The sequence below is a fragment of the Xenopus tropicalis genome, chromosome 9 (genome assembly GCF_000004195.4).
Source record: "Xenopus tropicalis strain Nigerian chromosome 9, UCB_Xtro_10.0, whole genome shotgun sequence".
In the NCBI taxonomy this organism is placed as follows: Eukaryota; Metazoa; Chordata; class Amphibia; order Anura; family Pipidae; genus Xenopus; species Xenopus tropicalis.
Window position 1 is genome coordinate 31,024,652 of NC_030685.2, and position 21,100 is coordinate 31,045,751.

The window sequence follows — 21,100 nt, forward strand, 5'->3', positions numbered from 1 at the left end:
ATTAAAATATAATGTACAGTTGCCCTGCGCTGGTAAAACTGGTAAGTTTGCAACAGAAACGCTACTATAGTTTATATAAATGAGCTGCTATTTCAACACGGGGGCAGCCATTGAAGCTGGGGAAAAAGAGAAAAGGCACAGGCACATAGCAGATAACAGATAAGCTTTGTAGAATATAATGGGGTTTTATCGGTTATCTGCTAAGTAACCTGTGTCTTTTCTCCTGTAAATGGCTGCCCCCGTGGCTACACAGAAGCTTTATTATATAAACTATAGTAGTCTTTCTATGGAAAAAACACCAGTTGTACCAGTACAGGGCAGCATTACATTATATAGTAATTACTTTTATACACTTTCATTTTTTGGTGTTACTGTCCCTTTAACCACACAGAATATCACATTTTCCTTTTCATCGGGTTGAAATTAAGATTCTAATAGTCATATTTTTTTCTTGCCGAGTGGTTACTTCTTGGAAACACACAGTAACACACAGAAAACTATAAGCATGTATACTACAGTAAGAAAAAAATGTCATATTGTGTCTACTTTCTGAATTTAATTACCCACTGGGAAATAACCCTTACGATTGCCTTGCAAGTGCAAGCTACAATTGACTATGGGAAGGTTGCCAAATAAAAGACTCTTTGCCTAAGCTGCCCAAATGGGGCTGATCCATTTTAATACTAATTCAAAGACTTGTTGAATAAGGACTGCACCAATTCAATGATGCAGTCCTCTCAAGACACAATTTTCAAACCTGTTTGATAGATATCTGGCTTATTTTTGGCCCTGACAATCAGCACTCCCATCAGGAGTACTCCGTGCACACAAAATATTTTATGGACACAGTCTGGAGGGGCACAGTCAGCAGCTTTTTACAGTCCCTGTATGGTCAACTATAGTGGACGACAGGAGTTGCACTCCAACAACCGAAAAGAAATACTGTCATAAATTGTAACTGCTGTAAACTCGTCCTGCTACATCTGCTATCCCAAAAGAGCTTCCTATCCTAATTTCTAGTGCTGCTTTAGACCCTGTATAGAATCATCCAGAGAGTGCTCTGGAGGTGGGGAGTGCTAGGGCTTTAAGGGGAGTAGGCAGGGTGGATGAGTGTAAGGGCTGAAAGACACACAGAGCTACTTAGTAACAGCTACTTGTCACGGCTATAGAATGCCACACACGTGTCTCGACACACGTAAATTACCAGCATTTTCTATTTTTGTACTTGCAAAAAGTAGCTGCTACATGTATTCCGTGTGTCTTAGCCCTTAGGGCATATTGTGGTGTTCTTGTTTAGCTGATTGTAAAGAATGCTCAATGCCTGACAGCTGGTAATCACAGAAAAGACATTTAGAAGCAAGTATAACTTTATATACAGAGTTTAAAAGGTTCTGCTTGTAGAATGTTCCACAGTAAATTGCTTTCTGCTTAGACGAGGGACTAAATCCAGCTAAATGTTACCATTTTGTGTTGCTTAAGCTTATATATGTTCCAATAAAATACTCTACATCTACAGAAATGGAATTAATTCTTTTGAAAGGCAACTCATTCCGCTGCAAATTATTCAACGCAACTCTTCACACTCCATTTGAAAAAGACTTGCAGACAAAGAAATAAGAGATGTTAAACAGAAAACAAAATCCACTTTTTAGGTGGAAGCAGTGAAGCATTGAATATAGCTAGCAAAGTCTACGGCAGAAATGAATTCCTAATAAAACGAATACAGAGAATGTGTGAAATTATTCCAGGGTGTATTCATACAAATGTCAGGGTTCTCCCAACAATTCTGAGCCATAAACAGCAAAACATCTCTGTGCACATCATTAGAAAATGGTAGTTCAAACCTTATGTTTAATCCAGTTGTATGCTCAAGGCTCTCCCAAAGTTTCAGCTTCTTTAGCAGTTGCTAAAAATCAAAAAAATAAAATGATACAAATTACTGTATTCGTAGAAATAACATGTATAGCACAGAAAATAATCAAAATGCCTGGTGCCTACTTCACAATGACATAATGGGAAGTGCCAAGGGTCGCCCTGCATATGCAATTATCCAGTGAAAATGCAAAGCTCCGGGATTCTCTTGCCTTAATGAGAATTGCATATTGATGTGGATAATGATGAAGCTAGTTAAACATTTTGTATCATTACAGCTACATTTCCCTTCTTACTTGTACATATCATTTACCAGCTTTCTGGTGGTGATGGCCAACCAGGAGCAGGCACAGTGGAATTTAGGACCAAAACGGCTTCAACTGCACATACCCCTGGCTGTCAGAGCACTGAGTAAAGTAGTCAGCAATGGTGGCTGTTAACTCCCTCTACAGTGCTCTCCATTTCATTATTTAATAGGTAAGGGCAAATGGGGCAGAACTGAGTGTCATGTGTAGTGCATTTTGGATGGGGGGGGGTTGTTTTATAAATGGCTTTTATCCTCCTTTGAACAGAAGTCCTAAAGTCCTACAGTAGGAGTCATAATGTACAAGAACATTAGAGGGCAAGATAGCGGGGGATCTTTTTTCACATAGAAAAGAACAAGAACAATGGGGATGTCACCCCATTACACTTGAGGAACTTTCAGTAGCAGCAGCATAGGTGGTTTTTCACCTACTTCACTGAGGGCAGTGAGGTTGCAGAATGCCCTGCTGGGTGACGGCGGATTCTCTTAATGTCTTGCATGTGTTCTTGAACAAGCATAATCGAAGGCTATTGTGATACTAAAATCTACAGTTAGCAAAAGTATTGTTATATATAATTAGTGAGTGTATACAATAGATATGTCGGTATATGTGTGTATGTATGTGCACTGGGGAGGGGCTGAACTTGATGAACATTGGCCTTTTTTTCAACCTAACTTAACTATGTACAACTAAGCCTCCTAGCCTCCTAGGCACATAGATAATAAAAGTGTCAATGTTAAAGAAAATGAAAATAAGAATCACAAGCATCTGAAACTAAACAAAATATCCTGAGTAAACTACAAATATATTATTTGAAAGGACAACGCTGTCTCTTTAAATATAAAGGATCTCTACATCTGTCTATGAAATGAAACTTCTGCTCATTGCCTTATTTTAGGACTCTCAGACTACCATCGAGCTGTGACAACAAATACACACGCAAACTCATTTATATTTGGAATTATTTTATTACTCTATTAGCAGCTTGGTTCATGCAATTCGCACTTACTTCTTTCTCAATTTCCAATCCCACCAGGTCTTCTTTCATTTTATTAAAGCGTTCTGCGGCTCTGCGCAGACCCTCTACTTCTTCTTTAAGCAATGCATTGTTTTCTTTCATTTCTCTATAAATAATAGGAAAGAATAATGAATTCTTTCACAAAGCAATGTCAACAAATGTATAACACATAGCAGGCTAAACCAGGACAAATCTGTAGCAATAGATTTCTAAGACTGCATTGGCTAGCATAAATCCATTTGGTTCCAGCTGAGCTGTCTGTTGCCCTAGTAATGATAAATATCAGCATTAGAAGTGGCACAGGAGACTGTTGATGTACACCTGAATCTACTGGATATAGGTTGGAGGTGTCACATTTGGCAGCATGAATCCTCCTTAATATGCTAAATGTTGGCTCTCTACTCATCTGCTCTTGATGTTGGTCACACATCCAATTAGTCCTATTAGTTTGGTAAAAGGTTATGGGATGTAGAAAGGAGAACCACAGGTAGAAGCAGTATATACGCCTTTTTAGACTTAGTAAAGCCATAATACTAGGGATGATGTGATTGTACACATACACCTAGGTATACTTTTTTTTTTTTTTTTTTTTTAATTCCCCTTTAAATTTATAAGCATTATCCATGATCGTTCACACTCGTTCACATGATGGCATAAAACATGGTCATGAATACCCAGTACATATAAACCGATACCTCTGACTATATGGAAAAGCATTTGATACACAGCCTTAGATCTGGTTTGCAGATTGTTTTAATAAGTATTATTATTTTCTTTGTGATAATATTTTCCTATCTTTTCTGAAGCCCCCTTAACGATTAGCACAAGTCACAGTCTTATCAATATCCCATTACCTGTGGTAAGCATTCTCATCTCTGAGCTGCTGTAATTCCCTTTCCAGTTTCGGCAATTTGGCCAAATCAGATTTCATGCTCTTCACAATGGCAGCATCCTGTTCCTGGGCTGACAGTTTCTGTTCCAGGCTCTATGGGAAAGGAACAAGTATATAGGATTATCCATTAAAGGCGAAGAGAATGGGATCAGGCACTCTGTGGTAGCAATATGGAAAGCTTATTCATTATTCACACCCACCTTGATTTTCTGTTCATTATCAACATTTTGCGCCTGAAGCTCATGCAGTGCCTGCATCTTCTCATTGCTTTCTTGCAGCTTTCTGAGTATACACAAACAGAAACAAAAGGGTCAGGGTTTTCAAATATACAGAACCAGGCTTATTCATCCCTCAAACCAACTAAAACGTATGAGAAAACTGTAAGTAAATTTATTAGTAGCTCATCTTTTAGTATGATGCAAATACAAGTTATCTAAACTTGGCAGTTTGTCTTTTTCATTTTGTGTGTGTTTGATAAAAACCATTAGCAGATGCTGTCATTAGGAATGTTTACTTTAGAAGAGATGAGCCGAGTAGTCAAGTAGAAATTCATTGACTAGCTTAGATTAGGCTTGGGTGGGGTTTTAGGTGCTACAATGCTAAAAGTATTGGTGTGGTCTGCAAATGAATGATGGAGCAGAATCTACAAGTAACCTCTAAACCCAAGAGTTTTCAAAAAGCCTGCTTGTATTAGAAATATGAAATATGCTACATTTAGATATAAGAGCAAGAGATCTATATCTCTACATCAATAGAGGGCCTCTCTAATGGATAGTAGTTTTCTGTAGCCTTCCTATTTGTTCTTTACTTCATCCTGGAGCAACGCCAGAAAAAGAATCGTACATTCAGTTTACTCCATTTTGGCCAAAAGAAAGAATATGGTCTACAGCTTTTCTCAACAAGAAACCAATCAACTGCCAATACTCAAAAAATGCCCTTCTGCAGTTAATTCAAGATGCTACAGCAAAGAGCATATAAAAAACACTCTAAAGTTTCCCATTTTGCTAGAAAAGTGCAGCTCAGGCTATACAGGTATAGGACCTGTTATCCAGAATGCTCGGGACCTGGGGCTTTCCAGATAAGGGATCTTTCTGTAATTTGGATCTCCATACCTTATGTCTACTAAAAAATCATTTAAACATTATTTAAACCCAATAGGACTGTTCTGCCTCCAATAAGGGGTAATTGTATCTCAGTTGGGATCAAGTAGAGTTACTGTTTTATTATTACAGAGAAAAAGGAAATTTTAAATTTAAAAAAGTAAAGTAGAATTATATTCTTATAATGGAGTCTATGGGAGATGGTCTTTCCATAATACGGAACTTTCTGGATAACGGGTTTCCAGATAAGGGATCCCATACCTGTACTACATCAGATATATCAAATTGACAAAAAAAACATCTTGATGGCCATACGCTGAAAAGGTTGCCAGTGGATTTTTCCCCAATATGCGTGGGCAATATCAGATTTATCGGTTTTGCCCTTGGATGAAGGCTGTCGGGGCAAAGATTACCATCAAACCAATACACTCCTTCTGCCCATAGGATTTTGAAACCTGCTTGATCAACATCTGGCCGATTTTCTGCCAGATATCAGTCGGGTGGGCCAGTCGGAGAGCTCCATACATGCGTTGATTAGCTGTTGACACTGCCTGTCGGCAGCTTTTATCAGCCCCTGTATGGCCACCTTAATTTCCAAAAAACATCCTTTTCTTAGGCACACAGTAAGTGAACCAACATGGGCCTGTTAGCAGTACCACCTAGAGGACTTGCTGGCCCACATGCTCTGAGCATACTAGACTGTATAAAGATTCCACACGATAAAATGGTATTTTGCAGATTGGGCCACAAACAGGTGACAAATTTTATTATAATGATACTACCCTAAATGCCATTGCTTATGGTTAACTCTGAGGCTAAGATTAGAAATTAACTGTGGGACGATCTTTGTTTTGCAAATTTGCAATTTGAATTAAGTTTTACAATTAGCAAGATGTGACTACTCTTGCACTTGTAGCATGGTCCAAAAGTGAAACAACTAATTAGAAAGCCACATATAAAATTGCACCCATTTCCTGTCTACTCAAGCCATAAATCTTTAAAAAGTCTAGGAGAATATATACAACCCACTTGATTTAATCATGCAAAGTGAAAATAATCACCCTTGTGTAGAACCATTTTAATCCACTTAAACAGAAAACCAGAGATGATTTATTGCCAAGGCACTTGTGAATGCAGTTAACACTGAACTGCAGAGGAAAGAGGCAATAAAGTCCAATGCCTACATGCCCTCAGGCTCTTCGCTGTTTATTGATAAGGGGTGATGCAAATTAAAGTAATGCATTTCTACGTTGAGATAGAGTTCTACACACTCCAGTGATAGATCAGTTGCGGCTATAACTTACATACCTTCTTTACAAGCAAGGGTTATCTTCCATTTACTGTAACAAAGCCATAAGTCATTGCTCCCGTTTAGTATTATACGTATGCCTGCGTGGGAGTTGGCATATTGCTTTACCTACGTATAGGTAAATACAACAACCATCATCTTGAAATCACCACCTAGTGGTTATGTGAAGCCTAAATCTGAATTCAGGAAGGCTGAAAGCTTGACACAATCTCTGTGTATAAACTCAGAGCTGTCACCGCCCCCCCCCCCATTCTTCATTTCCCAGGGTGCCACAGCCATGTGACTTATGCTCTGATAGACTTCAGTCACACTTTAGTGCAGTTGATTCTCTCACATAATCAATATTGCGATGATTTGACCAGTGAAGCTTGAGGTTCCTAAATACAATTTAACAAGATACACAGTCCTTACTAGGAATAAGTATTAGAATCTATGTCAATCTATGTCATTTCAGGAATGTAATATGCTTTTTTTCACATTGCAGCCTTTCTATTGTACAAATTGATAGATATGTTCTTTATACTCGATACTAACACAGTGATGACACATGTATTCTCTCTCCCTAATAACATAAAGCATTCATATCCATCTAATGGGCCAGTGAAGTAAATACTAGCATACACATAGGGGCATGGCCCCTATTGTCCAGAATACTTGGAACCTGCCTTTTTTTTTTTTTTTTTTTTTTTAAATATAAAGAGACCTTCTGTAATGCAGAGCTACATGCCCTTAAGGCTACTAACAAACATTTAAAAGTTAAAGCGTCCAATAGTATTGTAAGTTACTGATAAAAAGCATATCTTGCTAACTGCTTTTCAGAGTACAGAAGCATCAGGTTTAGGCAATGCAGAGTGCCAAATCCTCAGCCCTAAGGAAAGAGATGGTTCCTACACTTACTTGCGATGGATTTCCAGCTGCTCTGTCATCTCCTGCTTCTCAGTCTCCTGGGTCTTTATTTGCATTTCTTGGTTCATTATCTTCCACTGAAGCTCAGTTGCTTTTCCTTTTAACACACTGATGTTCTGGGATAAATGAGAGGATAGAAAGGAAAGTGAAGCCAAAAAAACAATGTGCCTGGAGTTATGCATTCTACATTAGAGATAATAAATACTAGGCTTAAGCTACAACTCCCAGCATCTTCAGCTAGGCAATAAATAACTGGAGGTTGTTAAAGGGGTTGTTCAGTTTTAAATTCACTTTTAGCATGTGATGCTGAGTGTGATTCCTGCAGAGAGTTGCAGTTGGTATTAGTGGCAATTCTCCAGTTTGGAATTTCTGCAGCTATCTGGTTGCTAGGGTCCAAATTACACAAAAAGGGGGTGGTGGGAGCATTCCAAGTAAAATATACAAGTACATGGAAGTGCAACTAATCTAACCAAATTAACTACAATCATACTAAAGAGAGAGGGTATCGATCAATGCACATTCCCTAGTCTAAACTGCCATTGCAGCCAGACAGTGGTTTGAATAAGAGACTGGAATATGAATAGGATAGGGCCTGAATAGAAAGATAAGTCATAAAAAGTAGCAATAAATGTGTGGCCTCCTTAAAGGACCACCCTATGTTCTCCCCCCCCTCCAAATCATGACCAGGTTACAGATATAGGAAAACGTTGCTGTTTCAGTGATACATAGGTTCAAGTGCATCTAGGGAAGTAAATAAGTGTTTAGCTCCAAATCTCACATCTTCATGGAAGATTTAGGATTGGGTGAATTCGGTGCAACTCTAGACTTAATACCTCATTTAATTCAGACAGTTTGTCCTCTTTCTCCAGCAGCTTCTTGCTTTGAGCCTCTATGGTTTTCTTGTAGGATTTGATCATTTCATTCTGCTCTTGAAGTTTGTTCTGAAAATCATTCTCCCTTTCCTCTAGAGCCTTGATGCGGGTGATGAGCTCCTGGTTCCTGTCTGCTTCCCGCTTTGAAATGAAAAAATAAATAAATAAACCAACTCTTAACAAAAAATATAGGGTTTCTTTGTTTTTGGTTAATGGCCATCAGTTAAAAAATGACAAGCATAGAGGCATTGCAGTGAAACTGCAGTGTGTATAATATATAGCCTATACCCTTGTAAAAGAACTTATTTTGCTAACTGTACAAACCTTCCTTTTCTTTCCTGCAAACTGTCACAATAAAGTTCCCTTGTCCCATTAGTTACAAAGGACTGAAGACACATTATACCAGGGACCCACAACCTTTTTACTTGTGAGCCACACTCAGATGTGTTGGGGAGCCACACAAGCATGAAAATCCTTCTTTGGGGGTGCAAAATAAGGGCTGTGATTGGCTATTTTGTAGCCCCATGTGGACTGCTAGTCTGCAGGAGGCTCTGCTTGGAGTAAAACTTTCTGTGCTTACAAAACTTGCCGCCAAGACAGAAATTTAAAAATGGGCACCTGCTTTGCAGCCACTGGGAGCAACATCAAAGGGGGTAGTGAGTAGCAAGTTGTTCAGGAGCCACTGGTTGGGGATCGCTGCACTATACAGTCAACTTGATTTCTCTGAGGTTGAAGTAATACTGTTACACAAATCTCTTGGCATAGTAAAACAGAGACTCTCGATAAAGAACCTATAAAACTAAATCTTGGATGGATTTGGTAAATTAAATATTGAGATTCAGGTGAATACCATACATTTTCAATGACTGTTTTTTCCAGCTTAAATAACACCTAAAAGACACTATAGGTATAAAACAACATGTCTATATTTTCCTATAATTTCTTATCATAGAAACGTCTGCTTTTAAAAATGTCAGGCCAAGGGCACACGGGGCAAATCGTCAGCCTGCAGATAAGCAAAAGCTGATAATTCGCCCCCACACTTAAAAAGTTTACGAGTTGTGCCTGCACCCAGAAGCACTGAATCTGCCCTGGTGCAAGCACACGCAGCTGATATCCGCCAACTTACGCAAGTTAGCTTGCCCTTTGTTGGAAATCGGCTGTGTGTGCCTGCACCCATGCATAGGGGCATATTGTCAGCCGAATACTGATAACAAGGGTATCAGTTCTTAAAGGAAAAGTAACACTAACATTTTTTAAGTAAAAAAGCTATTCTACCCTGCACCAATAACTGCCCTATCCTGCAAACCACTTAGTATTTTAAATGCTTTAATAGAAAATACCTGCTAAAACTTGGCTTCCTGTCAATTGAACTACGGCGATAAGGCGAAGGAAGGAGCTGCATCCACTATGCGACGATCGATTGATCGAGCCAGGCTAGGCTCGATCAATCGATCGTTGCATAGTGGTTGCAGCTCCTTCCTTTGCCGTATCGCTGTAGTTCAATTGACAGGAAGCAGGTATTTTCTATGAAAGCATTTAAAATACTAAGTGGTTTGCAGGATAGGGCAGTTATTGGTGCAGGGTAGAATAGCTTTTTTACTTAAAAGAATTTAGTGTTACATTTCCTTTAAAGAGAACTGTGTGCTTAATGCACGGTGAAAAATGTTTAACTTCTGTGTTTATATGACAAAAAGTCACACAATTTTAAGGATTCATATTCAGAGCGATATTCAGCCGAATCTTGGCCAAATCCAGAGCAAAATCCTGGATTCAGTGCATCCCTAATATTTTGGGCTTTAGATCACCTAATGACAGGTGTTCCACCAGGTTTGGGAGTTTCCCATTTGCCTTGAGATTAACAGATAAGTATTTCTGTGCTCAATAACAATAAATAGCACTCCTGGACCTTGCAAAATAGTGTTACTAAATGAACCAAAAGTGAGGAAATGAGCAATTCAGGAGTTAAAATGAGGGCAGAGCAATTTGAAGATATAAGGCTTCAGTGTTCGTTGTCTGTAAGATTCTGATTTAAAAATCAGCACCATAACTGTTCTTTTCATGGCCTAATAAAAATTCAGCTGTTTCTCAGCTAGAAATTAGAGAATAAAATTACATGATTACTGGTACCTGATTACATTTAGCATAAATCAGCATTCGTGTGCGAATGCATCTGATGTTTTGTTAAAGTGTTTGATTACCAAAAGTTCAAGCAAAAAATTAGATCTGATGGGCACAATTTCCTTAATATATTTATTTCTGCTCAATAGTCTCTTGCTATTTAATTAGTATGTATCATAATGCCACATTCAAATAAAGGCAACCTTCAGCAGACCCAGGACAGTACCTCAAAGCATGCTGGAAGTGGTTGTCTCTCTCATTGTTAATAAGATGGATTTGCTTTCATAGTACTGTACTACTGTTCATTTGCTTTTCCTACTAGCTAATTATGAAATTTCTTACTCTGATAGAGAGAGAAGAAAGCTTGGGTGTGAAAATATCACATAGACTAGCAGTTGCACATACAAAGCTTGCACCAGGCCTACACTGAGATTTAAAATAGGCCCTGGCATTTGAAGTAAACAGAGGCCCAAACAGCCTCCACCAGCCCAATAAATAGTGACTGCCTATGGCAGTGCTGTCCAACTGGCAGTCTGCAGGCCCCCTCTGTGTGGCCCCCCACTTCTCTGGCTGCTGTGACTGCTTACCTTTGTGTAAGATTAAAGGTATCAGGTCTGAGATTAACCTGCCCCCTGCATTGCTCACACTTTAGATTCAGACTGTAAACCCCCTGTATTGTTTAAACATGTAATCTCCTTTCCTTTTCACACCTTTCAGTCAATGCATTGTTCACACCTCAGGCTCAGACTGTAAACCCCCAGCATTATGTCACTGTATGTATTGTCTGCCCTATTCTGCCTATATGTATGGCACACACAGACAGAATAGGGCAGATAGAGTATGGCACACACAGGAAGCATAGTGCAGGCAGAGTATGGCACACACAGGAAGCATAGTGCAGGCAGAGTATGGCACACACAGGAAGCATAGGGCAGGCAGAGTATGACACATGCAGGCAGCATAGGGCAGGAAGAGTATGGCACACATAGGCAGCATAGGGCAGGCAGAGTATGGCACACACAGGAAGCGTAGGGCAGGCAGAGTATGGCACACACAGGCAGCATAGTGCAGGCAGAGTATGGCACACACAGGAAGCATAGTGCAGCCAGAGTATGGCCCACACAGACAGAATAGGGCAGATAGAGTATGGCACACACAGGAAGCATAGGGCAGGCAGAGTATGGCACACACAGGAAGCATAGTGCAGGCAGAGTATGGCACACACAGGAAGCATAGTGCAGGCAGAGTATGGCACACACAGGAAGCATAGTGCAGGCAGAGTATGGCACACACAGGCAGCATAGGGCAGGCAGAGTATGGCCCACACAGGCAGCATAGGGCAGGCAGAGTATGGCCCACACAGGCAGAGTATGGCCCACACAGGCAGCATAGGGCAGGCAGAGTATGGCCCACACAGGCAGCATAGGGCAGGCAGAGTATGACACACACAGGCAGCATAGATCAGGCAAAGTACAGCACACACAGGCAGCATAGGGCAGGACGAGTATAGTGCACACACAGGAAGCATAGGGCAGGACGAGTATTGCACACAAACAGGCAGAGTATGGCACACAGGCAGCATAGGGCAGGCAGAGTATGGTACATATAGGCAGGGTAGGGCAGGGAGAGTATGGCACACAGAAGCAGTACTCTGCCTGCCCTATGCTGCCTGTGTGTGTCATAGTCTACCTGCCCTATTCTAATAGTAATATTTCATATTAATGTTAATATTGTCTAATAATAATAATCCTACACTATGCTGCCTGTGTGTGCTATTCTCTGCCTGCCCTATGCTGCCTGTGTGTGCCATACTATGCCTGCCCTATGCTGCTTGTGTGTGCCATTCTCTGCCTGCCCTATGCTGCCTGTGTGTGTCATACTCTGCCTGCCCTATGCTGCCTGTGGGAGAAAAACCTAGCAGGGGTTTGTTCTGCAAGTTTGTTAGCATTTGGAAATAGTCATTATATGGTCCCAAAGGTGTGTAATTATATGCTGGGGGTTGCTGTCCTACCCACCGGGGGAGGAGGCATATTGATTTATGGGTACTTCCTTCACATATGAATGAAGAGTGATATCCCTACAGTGAGCAACAACCATTTGAGATTTCCAGCCCTCGGTACCAAAGAAGTTGGCCAACACTCGTCTATGGTATCTTACCAGCAGCTCAGCTGGCATTTGCCAGAATCCACAGATTGCCAGTCTGGCTGGTAAAATATACATTTATAGGCATCAGCTTTTTTTACATTTTGAATATCATATTTAAAGGTCTGTATGAATTATGAAGTCCAACTTTCAGTCCTCTAGTCATTATTAAACTACATTTCTCGCCAGCTAGCAAATCATTTTGATTGTTCAATAAGAACTACAATGATCAACACTCTTTAGACTGTCTCAGCAGTAAGGGCTCTGGCAAACGGGGAGATTAGTCGCCCGCGACAAAACCCCCTGTTCGCGGGCGACTAATCTCCCCGAGTTGCCATCACCTGCCATCCCACCGGCGAAAATGTAAGTCGCCGGTGGGATGGCGCACGCGGCGGCGTGATTTCCGGAAATCAGCGAAAAAGCCTTGCAAGGCAACTTCGGCGAATTTCCCGAAATCGTGCCGCCGCGTGTGCCATCCCACCGGCAACTTACATTTTCGCCAGTGGGATGGCAGGTGACGGCAACTCGGGGAGATTAGTCGCCCGTGAACAGGGAGTTTTGTCGCGGTCGACTAATCTCCCCGTGTGCCAGAGCTCTAAAAGTGCTTCAGCAAACAGCTTGGTCTGTGAGCAGTGTATCTTCCAAGAGAGTTTACAGGGTAACCCTTTTGAAATAAAAAATAACAAAAGTGGTATAAAGGTGATACCTTTATTGGCTAACTAAGATAACTATTTTAGTTCCTTTTTCAAGCTGATTACAATGAAGCTGTGGTGCTCTCTGATATATATACAACATTCAGCTCATAGATCAAATACCCAGAAAAAAGGAATATCTGTGTGGAAGGTGTTAACAAAGTCATATAAACGAGGGGGGGGGCTGCAAGGGACAAACAGATACAAACAGATAAGGTACAGGATAATGTGGATCAAAGTGACTTGATATAAATTAGGGTAAGTTACTGAAGTGTGAAGTGAATGGAATTCCTTGTGATTAACTGGCCCAGTGTCTCTACAGATGTTTGTATTTCTGGCTGGGTGCAGGCAGTTCTTAGGGCTCTGGCACACGGGGGAGATTAGTCGCCCGCGATAAAACTCCCTGTTCGCGGGCGACTAATCTCCCCGAGTTGCCTACCCCTGCCATCCCACCGGCGAACATGTAAGTCGCCGGCGGGATGGCAGACGCGGCGGCGCGATTTCGCGCAAATCGCCGAAAAAGACTCATGAGTCTTTTTCGGCGATTTCCGGAAATCGCGGGCGACTAATCTCCCCCGTGTGCCAGAGCCCTTAATCTATATAATTTGCCATAAATCCAAGAGATAAAAGTCTGAGTCTCAAAGATATTCCATGTACATAGAAATTTTAGGAGTGATCCTGGGCTTCTTTCTCAGAATTCCTTCTGGGTTGAAAACGAAAAGGACACCTCTCCTCAACCAAAATGCTTTTTTTAGTGATTAAGTATGTATGTCAAAGGAGCTGACAGCGGGGGAAAGGGTTGTTCTATCACTGCTGCTCTCCCTGAAAGAATAGAACATTACACATGCCAAAGGCCTAAAGTTCTAATGGCGAAGCTTTCAGACTTTTCTGATTCAAATACCACTTGAAGAACCAGTTTTGGTCAGGGCCCATAACAAGGTTAAAGATTTAGGAAGACGTTGTTATATAACTATTCAGTCACAGTTTAAGAAAATCTAGCATACCAAATATGTATTCATGCCAACTATTAACCAACTGACCTTGAAGATGGAATTTCACGTGTATCAAGAACAACAAATATGAATTCTTCCCAAATCTCACCTGAATAGGGATCTAATCCCAAGCAAATGAACTGATGTAAACTTACTCAGCTTCTCTGAGCACTTTTGCAGTTATCATTCATTTTCTATTTTTAGTGGTTCCCGAGGTATATGCAGTTTTAGACCACTAATACCAGACTTTTGGTTCAACACCTCACTCTGAAAATCAGTAACTAAACAGGGAGTACCTAGTCAATTAGAGTTGCTGATACTCTGATCTTTACAGGGAGCTTCTGAGCCAAAGGCCAGTATTAGCAGTCTAAAACTGTTAATATCTAAGAAACCAAGAAAACAGAGAATCAATGTAATATGCTTGGAGAGCCACTCTGAGTAAGCTTACATAAAATTATTTTTTGGACTGCAAGCTGTACCCCCCCCCCCCCCACCCTTTTGCACAGCTCCTTACCAGACCAGGTAGCACAGTTTGAGAAGCTGCTTTTATACAATTCACAGTGACACAGAAAGAAATGGAACAGCAATGCTTAAAAAGAAACCCATGTAATATAAAGCAGCAGTAACATAAGTGCAAGAATGCTAGCAAGACTTTTCTCCTCAATTTTGTCACTTAATGTCAACTTTTGACCACAAAGAGCCAGCTACGCAGAGATGATACTTTTCTGGATAAAGAGGACTGATTTACAGTAAGTATTTAATGCTATTAAAGTAATCATTGCAAAGCACTTTTCTACCTCGTAATTCTTGGCGTTGGTGCTGGCTGCTTTCTCAAGCTCAATACGGGCCCGTTTGTGGCTTAGTTCCATCTGCATCTTTTCACGTTCAACCTGAATAAGATGAGACTTTGAACGAATCTGCGCTGCCTGGTCTTCCAGCTATCAGGATGAAGGGGAAATACATTCAATAAGTTTATAAATCAGTTTTCATATAAATAATTGGTTTAATTAGATGTACAGCCTACAGTGTCTTGTTTAATGATTATCAGTATACAAAACCCATAGATTCTATCTATGTGTATTCTATCTAAGTGTTTAACGGGCAACCCAGAATAGATAGGTCACAATATGCCTTATACACAGACAGGCAATGCTCGGCACTGGAAGAAAACATGTGGGAAGAGGATAAATAATTTCTCACACATAGCACCAGCTTAATGCATACTGCTGGTGCCATGTTCAGACAATGCTGCAAGTCAATACCTTTGAGGGGAGCCTAAGAAGGCTAGTAATAATCTAGCGATATAACTGTGTACAACATAATCACAAATAGTATTTGCATTATAAAATAGAATGCTGTACTGTATAGAGAAAAAGCATTATTTTAAAGAATAAGGAACACTCAGCACTATAGGGGAAAAATGGCAGATCCTATCAACCCAGACTTAGCTGGTAGGGGGTATCTGCAAAGTATGTATCAAACACATCTGCAACAGCTGGACCCCTGCATAAGGCTGTCACTGTAAAGCTCTCGTTCTCAGACACGAGAACAAAGGGTGACATCTTTCTGGCTTTCTGCTTATGTAACCTGTTTGCAGGGGATCACTGTTAGTAGCTGTTTCAAAAGTAACCCCAATACAAGCTGTAGTATAACAAGAGCTATGATACTGAGGTAAAAACATGGGTCCCCTCCATTTAGCGATTAGGAGTTCAACTGTAGATCTGAGAGGACAGACTACTGTTGCTTATATATTTTGCATGTCTGTAGGACCTGTAGTTACTCTAGGCATGTGAACTTTACAACTTTTGCAAGAAATGTTATATAGTTTGCACATTACTGACCAATATATGTGGTCCAACTAGGGCTGCCATTAGGGGGGATGGAGGGTACTGGTGGGCCTGCTTCAGAATACTGGTGAATTCTGCTTCAGAAGGGGGCCCAGCTGCGTTGCTAAACTTACACAAACTGCATAAGTTATGTATAAGCCAATTGTCTGTTGTGAAAATTCCTGTACACAGACTAGTTTAGGCTAAAACTGGGGGCGGTAATAGGTATGTTTAACTATAACCGCCCCCAGTTTTAGTCAAATGCAAACATTAGTACAGACCTGCATAGTAACATCCCTCTGTTAGATAATATTAATAAATATTAATGATATATATACACATACCAGAAAGCGCTGCTGAAACTGCATTTGAAGGGAAGCTCCAGTAGATGTTGAAGTACCAAGAGAAGGTGCTGTCCCTTCCAATGGCTGAGAAAGAAATTTATTAAATGACCGTAGTGTGGAAATGACAGTGGTGTTGTCTTCACTGTCATCCATTTTAGCTGTTCACAGGTTACAGGCAGATCTGAAACAATGGGAGGAAAATGTCAGTGGATTATGTAGCCAGAATACAAATATGTTTGTATATGACTGTACGGTTCTAAGGTTTCTAGCTGGGGAAAAAACCTAACAAGGAACATTAAGAGACCCCTGGGGCCAAACAATCGAATTACACTGGCAGTAATGGGTGCAGTCGGTTCAGAGACTGCATCAACGAAACAATGCGGTCCCCGATCCGACTAAATCTTATAACCTGCACGATTGATATCTGGCCAATTTCAGGCCAGATATCGGTCAGGCATGCCCGTCGTTCCTGCCTCTACACAGGCCGATATTGGCAGCTACAATCGGCCCGTGTATGGCCACCTTAAGTCTTTATCTGCACTATGTGAAGATGCAATTCTCTGCACAGATAATATAAATAATGGCAATGCAACGAACACCAGCAATTGGGGAGATTTCCATTTCACGCCTAAAGGGCAATTTAACAAAATAAGTTTCAATTTTAAAAGGAGAAAGACAAAAAATACAACCATAAATAGACAGCACATATCTAATTTTACTTTATAAGGTATAAAAATGCATAGTAAATAATAACAATATTGTTACTGGAAAATTTAATGCAAATTACACCCTATAAAGTGCTAGTGTAATTGCACCATGGTACAAACTCAGTAATATACTGACACTCCGTAACTGCAGCAGCTCTTTAACTTAATTATGACCATTGCCTACATTCATAAGCTCTTTTCTCAGGGGCCCTAAGTTATTTTCTAAAGCCAGCTTCACTATATTTAATTGTAGGAAAAAATATATTATTTAGGGGAATCATGAAGACCCCTCGTAAACAACACGGTTACCCTTGTGGATCCTGACACATATGTTAAACATAATTGCTAATATAATGAATTTCAAACCTCAGCGCCACCTGCTGTTTATTTTAGCTATCTGCATACAGTCAGATGAAAATGAAAAGTTAGAGAGAGGAAAGGAACATCTTGTGATGACAATGTGCTTAGAAATGACCAGAGCAACCCCAGATGACTCTTTTCTGCTCACTTCATTTTCTAAGCAGAGCAACTTTACAAGCCACTGGTCTTCTCACATAATTAATTTTCTGCTGATTGCAACCAGGCAGCCAAAATGACCAGTAGCCAGCACTGCTGAATCAAATTCATTATACTAGCAGCTGAAAAACTGTTAATATCTTGAATGGAGGCAAAAGTGGCAAAAGTGCTTACATGAGCACTTGGAGCAATTTTTCAATAATTTGTTGAGGGTCTATATTTCCTTTATAAACCCGAGATATAATATCCACAGAATGCTTGGGATCTTAAACTTTCTGGATTGGGAAGGGGGGGGGGGGGGGGGGGGGGGAAGCCTTTCCATAATGTAGAGCATTACATGCTCAAAACTCATCAGCCTTTTAACCCTTCCAATGTAACCCACAAGAAGTATGAAAGCATTAAAGAGCCCATCAAAATCATTAACACATTAATAATATATTTTTTATTAAACCGCTTATCAGTAAGCACCCCACTGCCCCCTTATAATGGCAGGATCTGCTTCTTCTTTATGGATATGCTCTTTGATAGATGTCTAACTGTGCAAAAATCCTAAGTAATCCCAAGGAAGCAGAGTCTACAAGTGCTGGGGGGGCCCTCCTAATAGGCTATTACTGCATGCTGTAGACTAGATCTTCTGACTACATTTCCCAGCATTCTTCAAGATCCCAAGGCCAGTGGTTTCTAGCACTTTAAGTCAAAGGGGAAATAGTTGCACGCTTTAAAACTTCCCTTTGGGCTGCTGCTGCGAACTTGGCTGTAATGTAGCAGCTTGGGACCCTGAGCAACACTGACTTGAGAAACTGGTGGAATCTGGGAGTTGCAGTCCTGCAATACAGCTGCACATAGACACCAGCAGTGCGTACATCACCAATAACTGTAGAGCAGGAGACCTGTGCGGCTGTGCCCATGCTCACCCAATACAGCACCTCTCACTCACCGCCAGATTCCTCCTTCCCTTCCCTGAAATGAACAATCCCGCTCTCAGCAATCTCTGGGCAACTCTCGCGAGAGAACACATTTACCGTAAACACCCTAAGTTTGCCGGCGTTGCCGTATTGATAGAGAACTGGGCGCAGTTACCAGCGAGCTGGAATCAGATCGGCAGAGGGTAGGGTGTCATTTATATATATATATATATACACTTATTTTTTTTTTTACACACTTATTATTTTTTTTTTAAATGTATACATGTATATATTTATATATATTTAAACATATATATATATATTTAAACATATATATTTATATATATATATATATATATATATATATATAAAAATATATACATTTATTTTCTAAACTTTTATATAATCTTCCTAGTACTGTCCTTTATGGTTACTAAGGCTGCACCTATATGTATGGTACAAAGATATTGTCTTGAGTGTCACATCAGCCTACAAGTACTGAAAATCATGTTAGTTCTAGTTGTATAACCAGTTTTAATATATTGCAGGCTGGCCTGACAATCAAGACAATATCTTTGTACCATGCATATAGATTGGGTCATCAGACATGGTGGAAAAAGTAATCTGCCCAGGTCTGGACTGATGCTCAAAATAGGCCCTGGCATTCAAATTGCATAGAGGCCCCACACTAGCCTACTAAACAGTGAATGTCTATGATATCTTACAGCAGCCCCTCTGGCATTCAGTCTGGGCCTGAATCTGCCAATGTATTATGCTGACTGTATGGTGCAATTGTGCATCAGCAGACGAGGTAGTGACAATACTGTGCAGATAGTTGCTGTCAGAGGAAGGGAAGAGGGCAATAGAAAAGTGGCTGTACTGAGTACGGTATGTGCCCTTTGGCTCACAAGCCAATTTTTCAGTTAATTGATGCAGCCGTTCATTGTCTAGAGTAGGTAATTGTGTACATGTTTGAGTCAGTCTAAAGTAAGTGCAGCTCAAAGTTACCAAACCTGAGCACTGACTGTCTAAAACCATGATCCCCAACCAGTGGCTCAGGGGCAACATGTTTCTCCCCAACCCCTTGGATGTTGCTCTCAGTGCCCCCAAACCAGGTAGTTATTTTTTAATTCCTGACTTGGGGGCAAGTTTTTGTTGAATAAAAACAAGATTTACTACCAAATAAAGCCTCCTATAAGATGATAGTGTGCATAGAGGCTGCCTAATAGCCAATCTTAGCCCTTATTTGGCACCTCCATGAACTTTTATGGTGCTTGTGTTGCTCTCCAAGGCTTTTTACATGTGACTGTGGCTCACGAGTAAGAAAGGTTGGGGACCCCTGGTCTAAAAGATCATAAAGGACAAGTTTTTTTTGTGTGGTGACTCGTAAGATGTATAAAGTACACACACATTGGCACATTGTAAAAGCAGGTCCTGTCTAAAAAAAAAAAATAGATAGTAAGGTGTGAGACAACGGAGGCTGCACTTTTTTTATTCCCCTGAGGAAGTCCAAACCAGGAAGAAACGCGTTGGGCATATATACCAACAGGCTGTGATGAGCGACATATTTAATGATACCATGTATCAAGTGCAATACTTTATTTATGTAATAAATTATTTTTGACATACTACACTAGAGAGTGCGCCCTTCTCTCTGCTTCTTATTGATTTGTTTGGATTTGACTCTCCATTGAATTCTTTCTGTTTGCTTGCCCTGTCCGATTTTAAGTGCCCCCTGCTTTTAATATAGAAGGTGTCAGACAAAACCTACCTACCAACCTAGCTCTGACCCATACCGTAATGAAGAAGCAGCATATACTACACCAATAAAAGTCTAATACCCTTTGGTGAGCTTTTATTAAAGCTAAATGGATAAACCTTCCATTTACCCAACCAACCTCCCATTTCATTTTTTAAGGCTGTGCACAAATATTATCTTTCATTCGTGCATTTAAAACACCCTGAAGGTGAAATTATTACTTCTAAATATCTGTGTGTCATCAGCAGTGCTTACTGTGTGAGTTGACTCTGCACCAAGGGGCTTTTTTTGAAGAGCTCACTTTTTCTGGAAGGTACAGAATTAGGCACCTTTTAAAGGGGTAGTTCACCTTTAAATTAACTTGTAGTATGATGTAGACAGTGCTATTCTGATACAATTTGCAATTAGTCATTTATTATTCTGTGGTTTTTGATTCATTTAGCTTTTTCTTTAACACCTTTTTAGATTGGAGGGCCTGGTTGCTAGGGTCCAATTTACCCCTAGCAATCAGGTGATGGTTAGAATGAGAGACTGGAAGATAAATAGAAGAGGGATACAAGGAAATATAAATAATACAAAGTAGCATTAACGTTATGTAGCCTCATAAAGCAATAGTTTTTTGGCTCTCGGGATCAGTGACCCCCATTTGAAAACTGGAAATTTGCAAAAGAAGAAGCAAAATACATTTAAAAATATAAAAAAATTGAAAACCCGTTAAAAAGTTGTCTAGAATACACAATTCTATAACATGCTAAAAGTTAACTTAAATGTGATCAACCCCTTTAAAGAGAGGGCACTGCAAATCTATTGACAGAGATACAT

The 21,100-nt window shown here is 40.3% G+C and overlaps 1 protein-coding gene across 6 annotated transcripts in view; it reads right to left on the reverse strand.

Annotated features, from left to right (window-relative positions):
* The window catches only part of mad1l1 (mitotic arrest deficient 1 like 1), a 494,211-nt gene extending 475,479 nt beyond the window's left edge, over positions 1–18,732 (reverse strand). For 3 of the 6 annotated variants that reach the window (XM_031892606.1, XM_031892608.1, XM_031892607.1), the window contains exons 1-9: positions 18,552–18,732; positions 16,392–16,572; positions 15,019–15,159; positions 8,236–8,415; positions 7,394–7,518; positions 4,288–4,369; positions 4,050–4,180; positions 3,187–3,301; positions 1,845–1,906 (exon numbers count right to left, since the gene is read on the reverse strand). In XM_031892606.1, the coding sequence (XP_031748466.1) occupies positions 1,845–1,906; positions 3,187–3,301; positions 4,050–4,180; positions 4,288–4,369; positions 7,394–7,518; positions 8,236–8,415; positions 15,019–15,159; positions 16,392–16,544 (989 nt within the window). In that variant the 5' untranslated portion in view covers positions 16,545–16,572; positions 18,552–18,732. 6 annotated transcript variants of the gene reach the window in all.
* Positions 18,733–21,100: the final 2,368 nt, after the last annotated feature.